At 50.5% G+C, this 21,751-nt stretch overlaps 1 protein-coding gene across 2 annotated transcripts in view; it reads left to right on the top strand.

Moving 5' to 3' along the window:
- The first annotated feature begins 4,669 nt into the window (after positions 1-4,669).
- The window catches only part of MYO5B (myosin VB), a 158,145-nt gene continuing 141,063 nt past the window's right edge, over positions 4,670-21,751 (top strand). For both annotated transcript variants that reach the window (XM_069001860.1, XM_069001861.1), the window contains exon 1: positions 4,670-4,746. In XM_069001860.1, coding sequence (XP_068857961.1) covers positions 4,720-4,746 — 27 coding nt within the window. In that variant the 5' untranslated portion in view covers positions 4,670-4,719. The remainder of the gene's footprint in view (positions 4,747-21,751) is intronic.

The following is a 21,751-nucleotide window of genomic DNA, read 5'->3' on the forward strand; positions in this document are numbered from 1 at the left end:
TTTTTCCATATGAGTCTTTGCTGCTGCTTACCTGCAGTTGTTTCTCTCTCTTTCAGCTTTTCCGCTTCTCCCATCTTTCCTCCAGCTCCTGTTTTTTCACCCTTTTCTTCTGGAACTTCCATCTCTCACTAACCACTTCCTCTACCATTTTTGTCCTCCCACCTTCCTTTTCAGCGTGTGGCTCCCTGTTGGCAAACCAGGCTGTGTTTTTGTTGTGTGAGGACACAAATGGATGCACAGAGGAGCTGATAAATAGCTGGGATCAGAGCTCAGGAGCCCCAGATTCCAGACATCTTGGAACAAATTAGGAATGAACAGCCTGCAAAGTTGTCTCATCTCGGTTTAAAGCAGACACCAAGTTGACAAACGTTTTTTTTTTCCTGTGGAGAAAAAAGCCAGGTGGAAATGTACTAATCTGAAACAGTATCAGTGGTCTTTCAGCAACCCAGCTAATTCTGGGTGTAAATGGTGGAAGAATCTGGCCCTGCTGAGGGGAAAAGGAGTGTGGTGGGATTTTATCATTGCTTACAGACAAAACTTCCTGAGTCAGCAGATGGAAGAGAGACAAGTCCACTGGAACTGTTACCATCCCGACAGGGGACCAGACAGACCAGAGCAGTGCCTCTCGTAGCTTGTTCCTTGGATTTCATGGATCCAAACAGGGTTTGTCCTATGGATACTGAGGAAGGAAGCTGCCAAGAAGGTGAAACATCGGGCTGGGAGAGGTGGTTGATTCAGGCTGTCGAGCCTTTACATGGTGCTTTTCAGCAGCCATCTCCAGAGCTACACAGAGGACATACACTGCTCCTCCTGTTTTGCAGGTGGGAAAGGCTATCTCAGATAAAGGAAATAGTTTCATCAGTCCAGAGAGCTGAGGTAGTCGTAGTTTTGTGCCCTCACCTCTGAGTCAAATTGGCAGAATGATTAAGAGATTAATTTCCTGGTCTGCCGCAGACTCCTGGAGTAGCCCGTGCAAGCAATGTAGATTTTCCTTTACTATTGTGACCTCTCTGAAAAATGAAGATAATAGCACATTCAGAATGCCAGGATTAATTAAAGCATGTTATTAAAGGCTGTGACATTTGTTGGGTACACCTGATATGAGAGATAAAAAAAATACCACATTGGTGAGCTTTGTGAATTTGAGTCATCCAAAACCATAATAAATCTCCTTCTTTAATAAAATAATAACTCAGAAGAGGTGGTCAGAGCTATCAAATATTTATAGTGTCTGAGCTCCTGCTCATGGAGGCAAATTTCCTCTGCAGTGAACATGAGGTCTGCACAAGATTAAAAGATCAGACTGGAAGAAGTTTGCCTTCAGCAGGAGTGAATTCCCATGGGATAATGGGCAACTAAACTCTTCTGAGGGAGAACTGCTGGTGGACGAACGTCTTGCTGAGGCTGAACCCTTTGCTGCCAAGAGCTTTGTAGGATTCAGGTTGGTCCAGAAGAACTGGTGAGGAAGGGTGGGTCAGAACGTCCCTGAGAGGCACCTTCTCGCTGCCCCTCACAGTCAGATGAGCGAAGCAGTGAGAATGATTTTCTCTGTCGAGACTGAAGTTTCCTTAATCCTGCTGATTTCCATCTTCTTCCAGCTCCTTGGATGTCCTTGCAGTAAACTGGGTAAATAGGGTACCAAGCAGAACGTGCTTCAAAGCATGGTCGAGCATTTGTCTGCCTCAGGCCAGCGCTCATGTTACACTTCTTATAGGTCACCAGGCAGCAACGAGCCAAACGGATCTGGAATTGTGGCTTGCAGGTGCCGGGAACCTCCGGAGTGTTAGTTGCTGCTCCTGAGTGTGGCATTTCCTGCCCCAGTGAGCAATCCTGCAAGCAAACCATCTATTAAACCCCGAGCACAGGGACACCGCTGGTGAGGGAAGCAGCCTGGCCCAGGGCAGGGTGAGCTCGCCCTGCACCAGGGCTCTGAGCCACGCAGAGACAGAGCCACTGGCATTTAGAAACCTGGCAGTTGCAGCCTCTTCACTTAGACACGTACCAGAGCTTTGCAAAATATTCTTCCCCGTGCTTTTTAATTAAATTTTTCACCTTGACAGAGGAAGAGCAGAGGTGTGGAGCATGTGGGTGACTTGCCTTGTGGCAGGGCTGGGAATGCCAGTCCCTGATCACATCATCCCAGACTCACTCCAGGGTTTGAATCCTCAGCGTCTCCCAAGGCTTTAAGACTTTCCTACATCCACCCATCTGCTCACAAGGGCTTTTATACTGACCCCGGGGCTTTCCGTGGTGATGTTTTTGGCCACACACAAGATGATGATTTCTGGAGCGGTCCCCTGTGCCCAGTGGCATGGTGCTGGCTTGGAGTGGTGCCCTGTGACATGGTGCCCCTGCTGTCTGGGGCTGGGCTGCAGAGATTTGGACAGAATCAATTCTATTTGCAGGAATGTTAATTATTCATTGCTTTAACACCTGGAATAATTTATCATTACTTTAACCCAGGTAGGAATATGTGCTGCAGAAACAGCCAGAAAGATGCCAGGGTACAGTGACATTGCAAGTGCCACAGATTGGCCAGATGTAGCACGTGGTGACTTTTGCTTGGCCCAGGAGGAATGAAATCCAGATTCGAGGTCTTTGGGACATCTTTGCATGCAAAAATTCAGGACCTGGGTTTGTACTTAGCAACAGCCAGCTGTGTTCTGATGACATTTAGAGTGGTCAGAATTGATGCTCCTCACTGGCCTGTGCCATCACCTGTCCATCCATGCAGCCGTTCCTGAGTGTCCATTACAACACAGGGACAAGGCCAGGACCTTAAAATGAACTCAACCCATCCTGTACTTGAAAAGAATCCCCTGTCTCTGCTTAAAGGGGAAGAAACTCTGGTATTTAGTTCATTTTTACCTCAAGTTACCTTCCACGTGAATGCAAGAGGGGATACCATAAACTGCTATTTAAGAGCCCATGCTTGTTAAATTTGATCAACACGAGTTTTGATTCCCAAATGGAAAGAAGCTTCTATCTCCTGGAGGAGACAATTTCAAGCAACTCAGCAGTTAGGATGTACTTCAGGGATTCTGTATGTATTTTGGGGTTTTTAGTTTCCGAGTTTAATTAAAGTTTTAGATTAATGGAGAATCGCATGTGACACCAGCTGGTATTTCATGGGAATGGCTGTGCTTTGCCTCTGGGCTATCACTGCTACCCCGGCTTCTCTGAAAGCTTTGCTTCTAATTGCACCAGTGCTCCACGTTTTGTTTCTGCAGTTGATTTAATGAAATGAGAGGAGCAAGTTTTGTTTGCCTGACAAAGCTCTCTTGGAAGCTTTGCAGAGATTATGCTGTCAAATTTTCCCAGGGTAATTTTGAGACATGGTGCAGTTTTTTTCTCCCCTTCCTTCCTCCTTCCCAGACTTCCCCCAGAGCCACCTGCAATTTTTTTGGATTCATCAAGGGTATCAGAGCTGGAAAAGAGAGGTATCTGCAATGCTGGCTGTCCTTACACCAAGTCAGCACTGCTTCCTGCCAGGCTCTGGGGTGGAAAAGGGAAAATATGACAAAGGGGAGAGTTTTATCCCCCAGGGGACAAGAAGCAGAGTGTGGGATGCCACCAGTGATCACTTTGAGGAAAGGCTGTGCGTGCCCTGTGAGTGGCACAGCCTGAAACCACGGGAGCAGGGATCCCAGTGACAGCGTAAACAGCTGTGACAGAGAACAGGATCCGCTGAGTGTGGTTTCTGCCTGCTCAGTTAATATGCAAAATACCTTGAATTATAAAGAATAGCAATAGCGGTTAATTAGGAATACTTTGCATTTCATTGTCCTTCTCAGGCTCTAAAAGTGCCGTATAAGCATGAATTGCAGAACAGGGTGCTCCCGTGGGATGGAGGGAAGCAGCATGGCCACAGATTGACAGGCTGGGATCAATTTGGGGCTGTTGCTGTGGAAGTTGCGATTCCTGCCATCGATGTGGGAGTGACACACAAGCAGTGCCCAGGAGCAGAGGTGATTGTGGGACCCCAGACTCACCTGCAGGCAGGAGAAGACAGAGAAAAACCTATCCCTGGAACATTCCCTGAGTGGATTTCCAGTGGGTTCCTGAGCGCAGTGCTCCTGTCCCGGAACAGGTGTGTCCCAGCAAAGGACACTCCAGTAATGCCATCCCTCACACCCCAACGTGTGGGTGAACCCTAGAGGCGGGTGGGGGATGGAAAACCCGAAAACCACCAAGGCGCACCTGCTTGGGGCTTAATTACTCTTCTTCTGTGAGGAAGGAAGATGGATAAAAGGTAAAAAAATCCCCAAACGCAGCATCAACCTTCGCTGCCGGGGGACCCTGCCCGCTGGGCACCGGAGCCGGGCGGGATGCTGAGGACTGCCGGGGAAGCGGCCGGGAAGAAAAAATATTTATTAAAAAGAGCTTTTTTCTTTCTTTAAAAAAAAAAAAAAAAAGAAATAAAAAAAGCCGAGGCGAAAGGAACGGAAGAGAGCCGAGCCGAGCCGCCCCATACCTGAGCGGGGCGCGGCGGAGGCGGAGCGGTGCTGCTGCTGCTGCTGCCTCCTCCTCCTCCTCCTCCTTCTTCTCCTCCTCCTCCTTGCTGCTGCTGCTGCCGCTCCCTTCCCTTCCCGTGCCCGCGCCCGGCCGGCCGCAGCGGGTGTAAAGGTCGGAGTGTCGGAGTGTCCGTGTGTCCGTGCGGCGGTCGGTCCGGCCGCCCGCCGCCCCCATGCCCCGCGCTTAGCGCCGCCCGCCCCGGCCATGTCCACCACGCAGCTCTACACCAAGGTGAGCGGGGAGGGGGCGCGGGGGGCTCTGCGGGTGCCTCTCCGTGTTCCTTCTGTCCTGTGGGGGGCTGCTTCCCAGTCCTGGAGGGGCCCTGCAACTTTCCCCGCACCCGCCGGGACGGCGGCCGCAGGTGCGCGGGATGCGGAGGGGGCATCCCCGGCGTCCCCCCGCGGGTCCCGGCCCCCTCCCGGTCCCTCGGCGTTTCACCCACCTGGGTTCTCTGCGATGGAGGGTGAACTTCGCCCGTAGGTCGCGGTAGTGGTGGCGGTGGCCTCGCCCTCCGTGCGCTCCGTCACCTGCGCGGCCAAAACACTCTCAGCCTCCCCGGATCCCCCTGGAATAATTCTTCCCTCCTGTATCCCTAAGCCACGGGGGTGCAGGGGAAGGAAGATGCAGTCCTTAGAATCACAGAATCGCAGAGTGAGTGCCGTAACTCACCGAAACGCTTCCGAGGTGTCCGGTTTCCAGAGTCCTTTCTGTTCCGCAACTCCTGGATGTGATCCCTTGGCAGGGGTGCGATGGGACGCACCCGCTTCCTCATGGCAGCCAGGGAAGGTGACATGGCTGGTGGCCTGGCTGGGCACTGCTCTCCGACGGGCCCGATGCTTCCCAGGGGGAAGGTTTGCTCTCAAAAAGTGGTCATGGTGATAACTGGAGACTCAGGTGCTGTTTTTTAAGCAGAGCCTGAGGTGTGGGCAAGAAAATCACTGTTTCCACTCTGGTTTAATTTTTTTGTTATTTTGTGGCTGTGGGATACTTGGGTATTCCCAGCCCTTGGCCAACCCAGGCTGTGGATGCTTCCCTCCCACACAGTTCGGGGCTTTCCACCCCTCTTCCTAGAGAGGTTTGTGTCCAGAGAGATCTTTGCCGATTGACTTGTCCCGATGAAAGAGCTCCTCGCAGGCAGCGCAAGATCCGCCTGGCTTGGAGCTCTCTCTGCTGTGGAGAGAGCCCTCTCCCTGCGCTCGGTATCTTCCCGGGGCTGCTCGGGAGTGCTGCGGGCAGCCGGGATCCAGGGAATGTGCTCTGTCAAAGCTATCAATAACGCTGGGCACGGGCTCATCGCGAGTAGTACTGGCTTCAGGAAAGGTTTTGCTGCGTAGAGTGTCAGCATCATGTGTTGTCATAATGAGAATTTTAGTGTTTTAGATTCTTCCTGTGACCATGCTCAGCTCAGGGAGGTGCTGCCAGATTGGCACCAGGAACCACTTTCTGTCCCTCGGGCTTAACTTTGCTGCAGATTTCTGCTTCTGTAACTCATTTTGCCAACAGCTTTTTTATGTAATGTCGGGGGCTGCCACGTATCTTTTTCTTTGGCTGTCACTATCAAAGGGATGCAGGATGAATGGTGGATCTGGCAGCTCCTCCTTTGAACCTGTGGGGATTGCAGAAGCCCCGCTGGAGTGAGCCGGGCTGTCTGTGAGCAGGGTGACCTCCATCTTTCTTGGGAGTGCTTTAAAAACAAAGTTTGGAAAATCTTTTTCTCTTGGAAAATCCAGAGAGGAGCTGAAGTAAAGCTGTGGCTGAAGGGCTCTGATGTGCTGACCACAGTATCTTTTAGGATGAGAGCATGGATGTGATGGCAAGCATCCCTGGGGAGAAAGGAGGTTGGCTCCACGTGCTGTGTTATCCCTATTTATGGGCTGATTAAATCAACCTGGTTAATTGATTTTTAACTTGATGAGCAGGTAGTTAACCTGTGTTGTCTTTTTTGCATTGCCTCGGTTTATATGCCTGTTGATCTGTTGAACAGGTGTAAGATGCCTCCTGGGGCATTGCTTGGGATCTTGTTGCTGTTTAGGGACTTTCTGATGAGGAAGTGGTGGGGATTTGGTGGCCACCTGTGTGTGTTGTTAACTTAAAGTTTATTTTTAAAAACAAAAAGTGTCTCGGTGAGAGCAGGTGTTCCAACACTGGCCCTTCTGCTGTTGCCTGTCGGTTCTGCAGGAGCATTCTAGGGATGCAGCTGGTTTTTTAGGTGGTGGGGCCATGGGCTGGAACCCACATGGGTCATTTGTGCAGCTGAGTCACGGTGAAATTTAGGACTGTCTTGCTGGGCTGTCTGCTGCATGGGGCCTCTGTGCCAGCTCTGGCCTTTGAAGCAGCAGGAAAAATGTTTCCTGTGACTTTGAGAGTACAAGAAAAAGACCAAAGGAGGCTTAAAAACCACAACAAACCCAACAGCCTCGAGGTGCTGAGCCTGGCGGTCCTGAGGTGAAGGGGATGTGTTGTTCTCTGGCCTTTAGGAGGGCCCTGGTGCTCGCCTGCACATCAGCTCTGCGCAGGAGGTGACTGCCCAGTGCAGAGGTGGGGCCTCCTGGAACACCCTGCAGGGTGGGGGTGAGGCTGTTTGGGGGGTGCAGAGGAAGGGGAGGCAGATGATCTGGAGTCAATACAGCTGTCTTGCTGAGAGCCTATTGATCCCACGTGTGCCATTGCATTAGCACAGCCACAACTGTACCTTCCTCTGAGTCATTCCTCCTCCTGCTGGAACCAGGATGAGGGAAAATGCTGGGGAGGCACTTTTGAGCATCCAAGTGGGAATTCTCAGTTCTCCTTCCTGCTAAACTGCCAAGGGAGCTGGTGTGTGTTGTGTAGAGAGCCCTTTGCTTCCATGTGGTGCTTGCAGAAGGTTTTCTGGGACCTTGTGGGGGTAGAAGGTCCCAGTGGGTCGTTTGTTGGTGCATAAGTTCATCACTATGCTGGTGAATTTGATGTGTTAGACTGGGCATTGGCCTGGGGAGCACTCAGGCAGAAGAGGAATCCATCCGGGGAACACCAGCAGCTGTGAGCTTCTGCTGGAGGCCTTCTCCATGGGATGCCTCACCGTGCCCCTTCAGATCAGGGCTGACTGGTGTTTAATAGCCCCCATCAAACAGGATAATTAATAGCTGTGCCTAATTACGAGCATGAGAGTAGTTCCAAAACTGCCTCAGCCTCCAAGCATGTAGGACTCCACTTGGGTAAATAGTTGTGGAGAGACCATTCTCTTCAATCCCGGTGCTTTGCCTGAGGGCTCTGGATTATCTGGCTGTGGATTTTATTTTGTGGCAGAATCAAACGGGAGTTTAGTGTGTGTCCCAGCAGAAAGGGCAGAGGATGCAGAGCTGGTCCTGGAGCTGCTGGCACCAGCCTGTGCAAAAGGAATAGGGCAGGTGGTCGTATCAAGGATTCCAGCCTGCAAAAACCTGTTCCAGATGGAGAACTAGAGGAACTTTTTCTAATCTGTGCACTGCCCAACAAACATCTTTCTATGGCTGCTTGGGCTGGCCCTGCTCCTGCCATGTCCCTGATGTACCCCGCTGCCACTGCCCAGACAAACTGGTGGCTGCTGGGCAGGGGAGCTTCTCAAATCCTCTTTACCTGCAGCAGGAGGCAAAGGCAGCTCCCTATGTGCAGAGTCCTCACCGTCCTCTCCAGACAGAGCCTTCCGAAGGGACCTGTTGCTGCTGCAGCTGAAGCACAGCCCAGGTGGCTGCAGTGCCACCCCTGAGAGCCTGTGCAGGTGCCAGCAGGACCCTGCCATGGGATAACTGAGCCTGTGCAGGTGCCAGCAGGACCCTGCCATGGGATAACGGGATGCTCTGTGCCCTGGGCTGGGTGCTGGGCAGGAGGGGTGGACGAGGACATCGCTCACGCTCACTCCAGTAGCCAGGGTTGATTTGCAGCACTAAACCAGAAATTAGAGTTGTTTGCATGGCTGGCCTTTGTTGTGTCGTAAGGGAAGCTCTTCATATGACAAAAACAACTGTAATTGCTTTGGCTTCTGATGTTCTGCTCTCTTAAAGGTGCTTCTTAAAATATGTTAATTGTCCTTGTAAGTATAGCCTCTGAACCTCATGCAAAACAGTGCTTCTGCCAGGCTAGGGAATAAGCTGGTTCTGTCTGCTGCTGGGCTGTTGTGCAGCTCGAGATATGCTCTTCAGAAGGCTTGCAAGCTCTGGGTAAATAAGAAGCCAGGGTATTTATTTTTCATATTATTTTTTTTCCTCCCATTGTGCAAAGTGGCTGCTATTTGCCAAGTATTTTCTTACAGACGATGGAACTTAATGCATTTTAAAAATCCTCTTCTAATGGCTAGTGTTGGGTATAGAAAACTCTCTGGTTTTCACTTAAAGTTGTATTAAATGAAATAGCTGGAATGAATTGGTGGTTTCTGACCCTGGGGAGAAACTTTTCAGAAGCGCATAAATGCTGCCAGTGTGATCACACACTGATTGAGTCAACGAGTTGGCATAAACCTTCTGGCATAAAACCTTCTGAAAATTATTTATCCTGAAAGGCTTGGGGAGGGTTCATCCTTAGCGTGTGCCTGTGTGCTGGTTTGGGGCTGAGGAGCAGCTGGGAAGGAGAGAGAAGATTTTCTGTGGATTGTGTAGAACAAATTTCTGGGAATAAGTGTTGGGGACAGGGCGTGTTTGGGGTTCAGTCTCAGGACATCCACGGGATGCTGCAGAGCTCCTGAACTGCTGCTCCCGCCATTGCAGCTCCTGTTAGGAAAAGCAGGTTAGAGCTGAAGGTTTTTGTATTTTTTTCTTCTTTATTTTAGATTATGAGAACATGTCTGGGTCATGCCACAAAGGGCAGGGACGTCTTGGAGGCCGCGCTGGGGTTTTGTTTAAGGATGGGGCCGTCTTGCTGAAGGAGCCGGGTCCATCGGCATCCCCGGGCTCCTCCTGATCCTGCCTCATTATGAGCTGCAGTGGCAGAGAGAAAATCATTGAAATGTAAACTCTGATTGCTTCAGCCAGCTCTCTGCAGCTGGGGACTGTGCCAAGGGCATGGCCAGCGCCGCAGCCGTGCGGGGCCCCCTCGGCTTCCCCGTGGTGGCACGGGTGAGAGGAAGGCAGAACCACGCCTGGGTCTTAAATATCCTTGAGTCCACCGGGTCTGGGCCTTGAGTAGATTCAAGGGAGGTGAGAGATTGTGGCGTGGGGGGATTTTCTTTCCCTCGATGGGCAGGGTAAGGCTCTCCTGGCACCATGTGGGTGCATGTCCCACCGCAGGGCATGCTGCTCCAGGGGCTTTGTGCTGCAAAAATAACCCAATTTTCTTTTCTGTTTGTGCAATTTTTCATCTCAGTTGTGCATTTAATAGCCCCTGTGCTTGGGTCAGATGAGAGCCACTGAGCCAAGGAACATGGAGCTCAGTGCAGGTGCTGGGGCACAGCCCCAAGAATGATTCCAGCAGGGTTAATTAGCCATATCCCAGCTGTATGCCCTCTTGTTGCTTGGGATTAATCAGCTTGCTCTTTTAAAAATCTATTTTTGAGAATTCCTGCCCTGATTCTGCTCCAAGGGTGTGAAACTGTGGTGTGGAGATCCCAGTGCACGCAAGCCCAAGCTGCAGGGATTTGCTGGGTTAACTCCAGGGCGAAGGATGGGAACAGCAGTGGGTCTGTGTGCTGTGCTGGTTCTTATGGGATTGGGTGGGATGAGTCGTTCCTGCCCTTTCCTGCCCTGAGGAAGGAGTTTATCCGAGGTTATTTGTTACAGGCAGCCTGGCTGCTGTTGAGGAATGTATTTACAGGGAGGATTTTTGCTTTGTTGTTCTTTCTTGCTGCCAATTACCAGGCAAATAGAAAATAAAGACCCTGAATGTGAGCTCATGCATCTCTTCTGGTGACCGAGAAAGAAGGCTATGTATGTTTGTGACTGTATTTTTATACATATATGTCTGTAATGCTTAAACTTCTCAGTTTGCTGTGATGCAGTGCAGTTCTAGATGTGGTGGACTTTTAATTTACATGCCAATTAATCTGAAGCCCTGCCCAAAACAGGGGTAATGTACCCTTACTGCGATAGTTGTCCTTCAGGAAACCCACAGCAGTAGCCCCACTTGGGCATGAAAATGGACTTTGGACCTTCCAAGTTAGCCATGGGTGTAATAAATACCAGGTAATGCAGGTGAAACCCTGAGCTGGGTGTTTTTGTGCCTGGCCTTTGACCCTTCCTGCACACAGAAGTGTTTTGTGGTGGTTAAAGGAACATCAGAGTGAACTACAGTCCAGGTCAGGAAAATGACTGCTGTTATTGCAGCGAAACCTCAAGCTGTGGCAGACACCTGAAATGTTTGCAGAACACTTTAGGGAAGAATTTGCTACTTATCAAAACTGAGGAAGGTTCCCTGTGAGCTTTCTGTGTCTCGAGTTGGTTGTAAAGCAGTCACCCTTGTACTCCTCTGGCCTGCTCTAAGACATGTCTTGTGGGGCTGGCTTGGGTTTTGGCTTAGCCTGAGCCTTCAGGTGTGAGCAGGGACCTGTCCAGAGATGGTGGCAGGGCTAGGAAGGACCAGGCCTGGTGGGTGATGGGCTTCACGTGGCTTTCCTTGCATGAACACTTTTTAATGTGTTGTCTGGGTCATGGTAAGCTCATCAATTCCACTAATGAGGCTTTTGAGGGTTTGGTACTTCTGCTCTTTGCCTTTCCTGTGGTATCCAGAGGGTTTGGAGAAGAGCACCCCTACAGGGAAGAGCCTGCAGCCTGGAAATGTGACCTTTTCTCCAGCTGTGCTCTCCTTTTGTGCTTGGTTTGTCCGTGTCTGAAGTCTTCTCCAGTTGACTGAAACCTGGGAGTCATGGGAATGAGTTAAACCTGTCCAAGTACGGACTACAGGACTGCAAGAGCTGTAAGCAACAGGTCTATAAACCCTTATTGTGAGCAGTGTAAGCCCTTAGTTCAGGTGATGCCTCCCAGACCGTGGCAGAGTGCAGGGTGGTGGGATGGTGGCACAGCTCCTCCAGCAGTGTGTGTTCCTGGCCTGCTGTGCCACCATCCTTTGCCATTTTTAACCAAACCCCATCTGATTTTTTTGTTTGGATTTCATTATTAATTTCCTTGTCCCTGAGCAGTTTTTTTGTGGCGCTGACTTTTAGACTCCTCTGTTTGTCCCTAGGCAGCCAGTGGTGCTTCAGACCCTGCTCTGGCAATTCCAGCAGGTCAACAGCAGCCCCGTGTAAACCCCTCTTGCTGCCTTCCCCGGCTCTGTGTGGGACGGGGCAGGTTATAGGATGCCCTGCTCCTGCCCTCCTTAATGCCCGCACCTTCCTCTCTTCATGTTCCCACACGGGCACTGGTGGTGGCACCAGTGGGGTGACTTTGCCTTCTCTGGGCGCTCCAGGTGTTTGGTGCTTCCATGGATCCTCACTAGGAGATGTGTGCTGTGTCATGGAATCCCAGAATGGTTTGGGTTGGAAGGGACTTTAAGGATCATCCAGTGCTACCCCCTGCCACGGGCAGGGACACCTTCCACTGTCCCAGGCTGCTCCAAGCCCCATCCAACCTGGCCTTGGACACTGCCAGGGATCCAGGGGCAGCCACAGCAGCTCTGGGGAACCTACGCCTCTGGGAAACCTGTGTCCACCCTGACTTTTGGATATTCCTCTTGGCTCTCACCCACAAGCCTCTGTTTGCCACATCCATCTTAGCTGTTCCTTGAGAACGTCCTCTCCACATCTGGGGTTGACCAACCCTTTTAGACCACAACCAGTTTCCACCCTGCTGGACCACGGGCAGCCCATGAAGGGATGAATTTCCCTTGGTGGCTCCATGCCCGGTGGAGCACTTACACCCAGCTAATGCAAACCTTCACCCTTCCCGTGAGTCACTGCCCAGGCTCCCTCCTGGAAGTGTCAGGGTGTGTGAGGTGCTGCTAGGATGTGCTAACCACCACTTACAGGGCTGTTGGGAGCAGGATGTGTTGTGGGTGAATCATGGCCACTACTTATCACAATAGCATGTTACACCTCAGGGATGTGGCCCAGCCCATCACTGCTCCTCAAAGAGAAAAAGGACCCTTAATGTGCTTAAAGATGGCTTTTTAAAAATCATGGGAATGTCCGGTTTCTTCTGAAAGCCCCACAGGGATGGTTTCAGGTGGCTCAGGCAAACCTCCAGCTGCCAGAGCAGGCTGGATGTGAGCAAGCACCTGGGGCTGCTGATGTGTATTAGCAAATGAGCGTTGAAAAGGGCTTTAAAATAAAATAGAAATAAAAAATATCTGATCCCTGTGCCTGCTGAGAAACTGGTCCTTGGTGCTGCACCCCAGCTGAGCATGGCTGGTGTAAGCATATCTCAAGGCAGCCAGTGGATGCCAAGATGCTGAGATGATAGAAGTTGTAATTTTCAATCTCATTAAGCTGAGTAACTCCTTGTGGATTTATGCTGCTTAATTACTGTGAGCTCTGGGAAGCTGGGTGCTGTGGGTGTTGCTGTTCTTTGGGCAGAGAGTTGGTGTCCAGCAAGTGCCCTGGGCATGGCGTGGGGCTCGTTATGGGACGCTCAGTCTCCCGGAGGGGTGGGCATGGAGAACTGGAGGTGGCTTTCACGTGGCAACACTGGACTGCTGTGGTCTTGGATTGGTCCCACATCTCCTGGTAGGACCATGTGTCCCGTTTTGGAGGAGAGGGTTCTGCTCCAGAGCCACACAATCCTGGGTGGGAGGTGGATGTGCGAATACTGGTGTGGCTCTTGCCAGCCTTTCCCACAGTGGTGGAGTGCCTGTTTGTTGCTTAGCTGATGCCTCTTTCACCACCATGTTCAGAGGTAAATGTGATGAAAGAAACTGAAGACAAAGAGCCGCTTATCCAGAGCTTGGTCGGTACCTCATGTTTTTGTGCTGTCCCTTTGCTTTCCTGTGTCACTTGGCCTTGGAAGAAATCAATTCTCTGCTGGTTTAGACTGTGAACACCTGCACTATCATCTTGTAAATAATGATACCAGTAAGGCATGTTTTAGCTGAAGCAAGACCTTCAACACCGCGAAAAAGCTCTTAGGGAAGGCAGGTCTGCATGAGGTGTGAACATCTCACCTGTGGGCTGGTGTAGAGCTGCCCTCAGGGGTACTGCAGGACCTCCGCAGCTCCTCTGAACTGGGGTTTTCTCCCCATGTCTTTCAGGGAACAGAGGTCCCAGGGTGATGGACCTGTCCTTGGCTCTCCTGCAGCACGTGTTCTGTAGCCCTGGGCAGTACAAAGACACTGGCCAGAGAGAAGCAGCTCATATCTTGCTCCTGTAAACCCTAGAAGTACCAGGTTTGAAATCTGTTGCTCCCCTTTCCTTCTGCTTGTTTTCCTCTTTCCTCTCCTTTCCAAAGCCTTTGTTTTTGTTTGAATCCTGCCCCAGCAAGGAGACAAGCTGTTCCTCCCCGTGCAGAGGAGCTGGTATTTTGTCTGCCCTGTCGCGGGGGAGGGAGGCAGAGCTCTTAAATAAAACACTTCATTTAAGAACAAACAACAGGGAAGGAGAAAAATCGAGGTGTCTTAAGGGCGCAGGTCTCAACTCTATAAAACCCTGGTGCTGGGGGTTAAAGGGCTGATGCTTTGGGTGCAGCCTGTGGCAGGGACTGCTGCGGAATTCAGCCCCGGGGCAGGTGCTGCTGCCCGGCCCCTGCTCGTCAGAGCTGCTTTGAAGCCTCGTGTGCTCTTGCCATGCCAAAATAAACTCGGAGTCGAGGCTGTCAGAGCCAATCTTCGTCTCTCTGCACTTTGCCCTCCCCGCTGCTGTTCCGGTGAGGCACGGCTGTGCTCGCACCCCTGGGTTTCGGAGAGCCCTCCCAAGCCCGGGGACCGTCCCCGTGCTGCCAGCTGGGCACGAGAAGTGCCGACCTGCTTTGAGCAACCCGAGCCTCCCATTTACTTGACCATCAGGGTGGGCCTGAATCATCCTTAGTGGTAAAACCTACTTGAATTTCCCTTTCAGCACCCAACACTCTGTGCTGGAAGAGGTGGGGATGGCTGAGACTGCTCAGGGCTGGGGACTCAAGTCCCCAAAAGCAAACTGCAAGCAGGCTTTTCCTCCTCAAGCACTACTCTACCCAAAACAGGGATTTGCATCCCAAAGTCCACCACCAGGCATTTAAAACTGTGTTCTCACCCAAATGCAGCCTTCCTGGGGCTCCTCTTTTTTCTTTTTTTAATATGGATTTCTGCAGCACACACTTTTTAGCTTTGGATAAAAAGTCAGTTCTCAGAAACAGAATATTCTGTTGCCAATGCCAAAAGGTCTGTAGTCTCTCTCCCTCTCTCTCTTTTTAAAATATTATTTTAGTTCATTACTTTTTTTTTTGACTGAAGAAGGTGCTGTCTCCTGCCAGCCTTTGCTCTAGTACAAAGTTTCAGCACTGGGAAGTGACGTGAGGTAAATCAGCAGAAAGCAAACCCTGCTGTTACTGACTAAACTTTGCCCGGATCTCACCTAATCACCAACCTGGCACATATTTAAGAGCTCCGGCTCTTTTCCTGTGAGGAGAGAGCTCAGCCCCAGCTCAGCACTGGAACAGCCCTTGTCCCAACTGAGCATCCTTCCAGGGTCCTGGCATCCTTCTGCTTCAGAGGGTGATATTTTTTAACCCTTTGGATATAACTCATGCCTGAGCTGATTGCTTGCTATTACATCCCAGGTCTTAAATGGTATTTTCTTTTTTTTGGGTAGCAGGTTTGCTATTCTTTTTAGTCTTGCTATGACTCTGCTTTACTTTTTCAGTCATTTGAGAGGTATTACCCACATTTAGGCTGCCATTAACCCCCAGCAGGATGGTTTTCTATGTCGCTGTGTGAAGAGCAGGCTGGATGTTGTGGCTGATAGAAAATCTTCCTTGTGCAGAATGGTTTTAACTATGGGACCACTCAGCTTGTAACTGGTGAGGTTTCATCCTCCTAGCATCTCTGAAGGCAGTTTCTTGTCTCTCCACTTTCAGTACTAACAGCTGAATGTTTCCAAAGGAAAAACCTTCCAACAAAACGATTTAATTTTCCTGGGTAATATTTTGGGCACAATCTGTTGGCGACTCTTTTATCTGATGTGCCATCTCTCGGCTTATAACCCTCTTTGATGTGGCTCATTCAGGGGAAAAATGGCATTACACACTACCTCAATCATTCAGATGTCAGAGAGGATATTGCATTTGACTAATCGGGGGAAATTTGGGAAGATTTAGTAATGCCAGGAGACATGACCCACTTCCAGTTAAACGCTTTTCAGACAATAGAGGTTGTGCTAAGTGGTGGGGGAGGGAGAAACACTCACAGAGTAGAAAAAACCAGCAGTTATTTATAATTTTAAATTTTGTTGTGCTGACCCTTTCCTGGGTTCAGGATGGGTTTGCTTTCTTTTTTTTTTTTTTTTTTTTGATACAAAGAGAATACTGGTATAAACCAGTTTTCAGCAGATGTATGTTATCTGGAGATGACCATCCCTGTGCTGTGGGTACCTGTCACCTCTGGGTGATGGATGTTGGGATGTGGCTGAGGGTGTTGGGAGCTGTGGTCCAGTGTGGTGTGGCTCTGGTCCAGCTGTGGGTGACCAGTGGTGGCCAGGGATGAAGAACATGGTATGGGAATTGATTTTGACTATCCCAGGTCAGGAGGGTGTCCACCTGATGATGTGCATCTTAAGTACATAAAGACAGAAGACTATTAGCCCACAAAGCCAGATTTCGGTGTTTTCTTCGGGCTCCAAACCTTCTGTGTTGCTCATTCCTGGTCCTGGGAGTGTCTGGCCAAAACCAAACAGAAACTGCAGAGGTGTAGCTCTGTGATGTTGTAGAACTGTGAGAAAGCCAAACCTAAGTTGGTAGTATATAAACTTTTTCTTCAAAGGCAACAAAAGAGAACATTCTTTTCAGAAGTAACTCTATAATTTCCAGCGCTGCAAGTTCTGTCAAGCAGCTTGTGGCTGTTCCTTTGTGCAAGGTTTTATCTTTGCAGCCATGTGAGCTGAGCAAAAGCAACTTACTCTACTTAAAGCTTATTAAACCCCTTATTAAAAATAGTTCTGTAATCCTTCTGGAGTGTAGCAACAACACTTCTGTCTCAATTTGTAGCTAAACTCACATTATAGCAATTCACAGGACGCTGCTGAGGTGCCGACACACGATACTGCAAGATCCTGGTGTGAATGTCCGACACGATGGAGCAATGCCAGAGCCCACCTGAAAGTGGGAAGATGAGCTGTGCTGCATGAGCAGCGTTTTGGGGCAAAAAATCCACCCTAGGGCCATACTGGAGCTGCTTCTGGTTTCTGGAAGGAGGTCCAAATCTTCAACATTTTGGTGTTATTTTCACAAACAGGCTTTTGTGTGATCATTCAGGTGCAGGTGTTTTTTAAAGCTCTGCTTTTGCCTGCAGCCAGGACTCCACTGCTGTCCTTCCACAGTATAAATCCACTCTTGATTTCCAAATGCTGTTCTTTGAAGAGCCACATTATAATATAACTTGATGCTTAGCAATAAGCTTCAGGTATCTTTACCGAGGAAGCTAGCACCTTCCTTGGGTTAAAATCTTGATTCTTGTGCCTTTAACCTTCAAAACCAGTAGACTGACATTTTTTTGATGCATCCCTGTTGATAAATGCTGCTTTTACGTGCAGTTACAGGGATCACTGGATGAGATGTAGCCCGGATGCTTGTCTAGATAAATTAATTTCCTTTGCACACACCTCTGGGTGTCTGGGTTGGTCAGTGGGGGCTCTGAACTCTGAGCTGTCCCATGAGTGTCTCAAGAGGAACTTCTGAAGCTTTAGCAGTGGATGTTGGAGCCCTGGCTGGAGCTGTGCTGATGCCCAGGGCTAGTGTGGTGTTTGGGTGGCTCTGGAGCGATGGGCAGGCTTGGGCTGGGCATCAAGGTTGTCTCCCTGGTGCCTCCCTGCTCACTCTCACCTGTCTGGGAAGCAGCTGGAAAGCTGGGAACAGCTAAAATGTACCTGGGATCTGGACAAACCTGTCCTGGTGTGAGGCTAAACTTCAATATAGTTAATTTGTCTGGAAAGGGAAAAGGCTGCTTTGGAAGGACTTGGCTTCACTCCTCCTGCTCGCACAAAACAAATGTAATTTTTCAAGTCAGGGCAGAGCAAATGAGTGCAGATCTGAACTAGGGCTCATATTTTGAAAGCTGAAGAGCTTTTGAAACACCCCAGCAGATGGAAGAGGCCCTGGCTGCATCTGCCTTACCTGCTTTAACCCCAGATACAGCACTGACCTTTGTCTCTGACAGGCTTTTTACATAATTTATGTCTGATTCAAAAGTTGGCTGCTCTGTTAACACACTTGTCCATCACTGAGGCTTGGAAGAGTCTCTTGGGAGGAGCAGTGCTTGTGTTCCATCCACAGGGCTTGTGTTCGATGGTTGAGGTGCATTAAGGATGTTTAAGTTGTTGGATGGAAGCAGGCCAGTTAAAAATGGAGACATGGCTTTTTCCACCCTTTATTTGCAGGCAGAGCTTAGGGAAGACTGAAGCCACCAGCGAAGGCTGTGTGGGTTCTGTGCTCTGGCAGTAAACCAGCAGTGAGGGGGTGGGTGGGGTGTCCCTCAGGCCGCAAACCCTGAGTGTGGGTGTGAAGGTACAGCAGTGGCCTTTGGCCGCTAAACCAGCCGTGAATATCTGTGGGGTTGGAGATCTTGATGGGTCTCTTCAGGGGTTATGTGTCCTTTCAATAACCAAACACTGCTGGTGCTGGGGTGATGTCCTGTGGCTGTGTCCCCTGTTGCCCCTCCCACCAGGCAGGAGCCACGCTGAGGCCTTCAGGTCTGTGAGGATGCTGTGAGCCCCCTGATCTGGGGAGCGCTGAGCTGCCCTATATGGGGTTACCAGCTGCTGAACTCTGTGTTAAATGTCCCTTCCACATGCTCACAGAACCCCCCAGCTTTGGGGGGTTTAAGCATTTTCTGGGGATGTCTCTTGCATTTTATTCCTGCGGACTGAATGTATGACACTGGGGATAAATTTACTGCAGCAATAAAGCACAGGTTAGGAGTGATAATGATATTAACTGTGGCAGTCTGTCTCACTACTGGAGCAGCTTCTATCCTTTTGTATCTTGTGATGAGGAGAGATTTGTGGCATATTTTTCCCTGTGTCAGTGCAAAATGAGATGTGGGCTTTCTCCTGCACATGCAAATCCTGAAGGGAGTTCAGAAGTGTTGGATGAGCGGGGGAATCCCGGCTCATGAGCTTTCCCAGACAGCGTTCCTGGCGGGAAACAGGCTGTGGGGATGCTGAGGTTTGCTGGCTTCCTTTGAAACAAAGCCCAGGCCTTTGTCAGTGCTTTGCTGGTAGATGGACAGAGGGGAGCCCTCCTCTCTGAACAGGCTAAAATGCCTTTTAAGCAGGTTAAACTGCTTTCCTGTGAAAAGAGCCTTTGTGAAAACCAGTCCCTTGGGATTCCTCCCTGGGACATCAGGGCTGGCAGTCAGGAGCTTGCTTTGTGGATGTGCTGGGCCCATCGTGGGGGCAGCCAGGCTGTCCCCAGATCCTGCACTGCTGTGGCCATCAGTGCTGCCTCTGCAGACCTGGCAAAGACCTGGGATGTGTTGTATCCTGACTGAGGTGGCTTCTCTGAAGTGCTTCAGTCTGGAGCTCAGATCCACAGTCCTACAGCTGGAAATGCCAGCAACTGAAGGAGCACGGAAATACGGGAATTCTGCATACCGTCTGTGTGTGTTCCCAGAATCACAGAAGGGTTTGGGTTGGAAGGACCTCAAAGCCCATCCCATCCCACCCCTTGCCAGGGGCAGGGACACCTTCCACTGTCCCAGGCTGCTCCAAGCCCTGTCCAGCCTGGCCTTGGACACTTCCAGGGATTCAGGGGCACCCACAGCTGCCCTGGGCACCCTGTGCCAGGGCCTGCCCACCCTCACAGACAGCAATTCCTTCCCAATATCCCATCTGTCCCTGCCCTCTGGCACTGAGAAGCCATTCCCTGTGTCCTGTCCCTCCATGCCTTGTCCCAAGTCCCTCTGCAGTGATTGAAATCAATGATTGAAAGCATCAACGAAAATCCAGCGGGAGGCAAGCGCTGGGCTGGGCCGGGCCTGCTCTGCAGGGTTGCTTGGCATGTGGCTTTCCAGCCTGATGCAGGGGACATCCTGCAGCTTCGCATCTGGAAGTGACCCCAATTTGCAAATACAACACAGGAAGGATGGGGAGAGGAGGGGAAAGCAAATATTTGCCTTTCTGCAGCTGAATCCATCTCGCTGATGCTCTGATAGATCCTGCTCCTCTCATACTTGAGTCTCTGCTCTTGCTAAAGTACTTTTGTTTATACAAAGTGGGTCTTACCTCCACTGTAGCTGGGAATTGGGAGGCTGTGGTGTGACAGTGCCTTTAATAATGCTCTGATAAGGGCTCGCTGCCCCTGGTAGGGAGGAGGAAAGCCAGCCTTGCTGCCTTATCAGGGAGCAGCAAGGCGAGAGGTGCCACAGAGAGGAGGAAACTGAAACAGTGGCAAAGGCTGGTTGGAATTTGGTATCTTGTGTGAAGAGGATAGTGTTCAGTTTGGATGACACTTCTGCATTGCTCCTCGCTGTATCCTGGGAGGGACAGAGGTCAGGACATGACTTCTCTGGTCAAAATGAGTCCCAGTGACTGTGGATACAAAAATGCTGCTAGCGAGGATTTTCTTGCTATTTTCTAAGTCCATGAGAGACTTTTCTCTCTCACAAAAGATAGTAGCAGAGTTCTGTAAACAACCAAACACCTGCAACCTTGAGAAGCTTTGTTTATACTATAGTAGAAAAATATTTTGACAATGGATGTTTTAGGATTTTAGCCAATCACCCCAAGGGGTGGTCGATCCTTTGTCCAATTAGACAATGAAGAAGAAAGTCTATAAAAGAGTTTGTAAAATAATTAAATAGATCAATCTTGCTGCACAATACCTGCCTGCTGGATCTTCTCTCCTCTGTCCTTTACCGGGACATGGTAATACACCCTGGGGCATTTTTAGTAAGTGACTGTTACAGTTACCAAGTCAGTGGCTGGAGGTTATTTTATTGATTAAAAATCCCACACCCGAGTTCAGTATGCCTTATTTCCATGAATTATATTCCAGTAGTTATGGTGACATGAGACTTACTCTAAAATTTCTGGGAAATAGGTATTGGTGCTGCCGTTGTGGTTTTAGCAGGGAATGGGAGTTGATCCAAGCTGAGAAGTTCGGGATGTGAGGGAACCCCATGTCTGTCTCTTGGCTGAGCTTTGGTAACTCTTCAGTTGAGCTCCTGGTGCTGCCTCAGGGAGGTCACTGTCCCTGCTGCTGTTCCCAAGCTCTGCCTGCCCTCCTGAGAAGTTCCCTTCTCCATAGATTGGGTGGTGGGGATTGGGAGCCCACCTGCAGAGCTGCCCCAGCCCTGGGGAACAACAGCACAAGGACCTGGAGCTGCTGCAGCCAGTCCAGAGGAGGCCACCCAGATGCTCCAGGGCTGGAGCCCCTCTGCTCTGCAGCCAGCCTGGGACAGCTGGGGGTGCTCAGCTGCACAAGAGAAGGCTCCAGGGAGAGCTCAGAGCCCCTGGCAGGGCCTAAAGGGGCTCCAGGAGAGCTGCAGAGGGACTTGGGACAAGGCATGGAGGGACAGGACACAGGGAATGGCTTCCCAGTGCCAGAGGGCAGGGATGGATGGGATATTGGGAAGGAATTGCTGTCTGTGAGGGTGGGGAGGTCCTGGCACAGGGTGCCCAGAGCAGCTGTGGCTGCCCCTGGATCCCTGGCAGTGTCCAAGGCCAGGCTGGACAGGGCTTGGAGCAGCCTGGGACAGTGGAAGGTGTCCCTGCCCCTGGCAAGGGGTGGCACTCGATGGGCTTTGAGGTCCTTCCAACCCAAACCCTTCTGTGATTCCATGGTCATGGGATGTGATGCACAGTGCAGAGGTGCTTGTGTTTGTATGGCTGAAAAACTGGCTTTATTCAGGGCAGTAAGTTGTAGAATGCCTTTAACTGTCCAAGCTGAAGGATAAAATACCACAGCAACAGGACAGCCCCAACACATCCCTCAGTCCTGGCATTTCCCAGGACTGGCACACTGGTGTGTGTTTCATGGGTTGGAGGGCTGTACATGATCACCAGATGCCTTCATCCACACTGGGATTTTTTTTTTTTTCTTCTTAATAAAGCACCTAAGAGTACCTGTTGGAAAGTTTGCAGCAGCCTCCCGCTTCACCACAGTGTGGGATGGACGGTAGAGCCACTATGAGGGAATATGAGGTGCTTCACATCTCTCTGCTTTTTGTAGATGAC

Source organism: Aphelocoma coerulescens (assembly GCF_041296385.1).
Source record: "Aphelocoma coerulescens isolate FSJ_1873_10779 chromosome Z unlocalized genomic scaffold, UR_Acoe_1.0 ChrZ, whole genome shotgun sequence".
NCBI classification, from domain to species: Eukaryota; Metazoa; Chordata; class Aves; order Passeriformes; family Corvidae; genus Aphelocoma; species Aphelocoma coerulescens.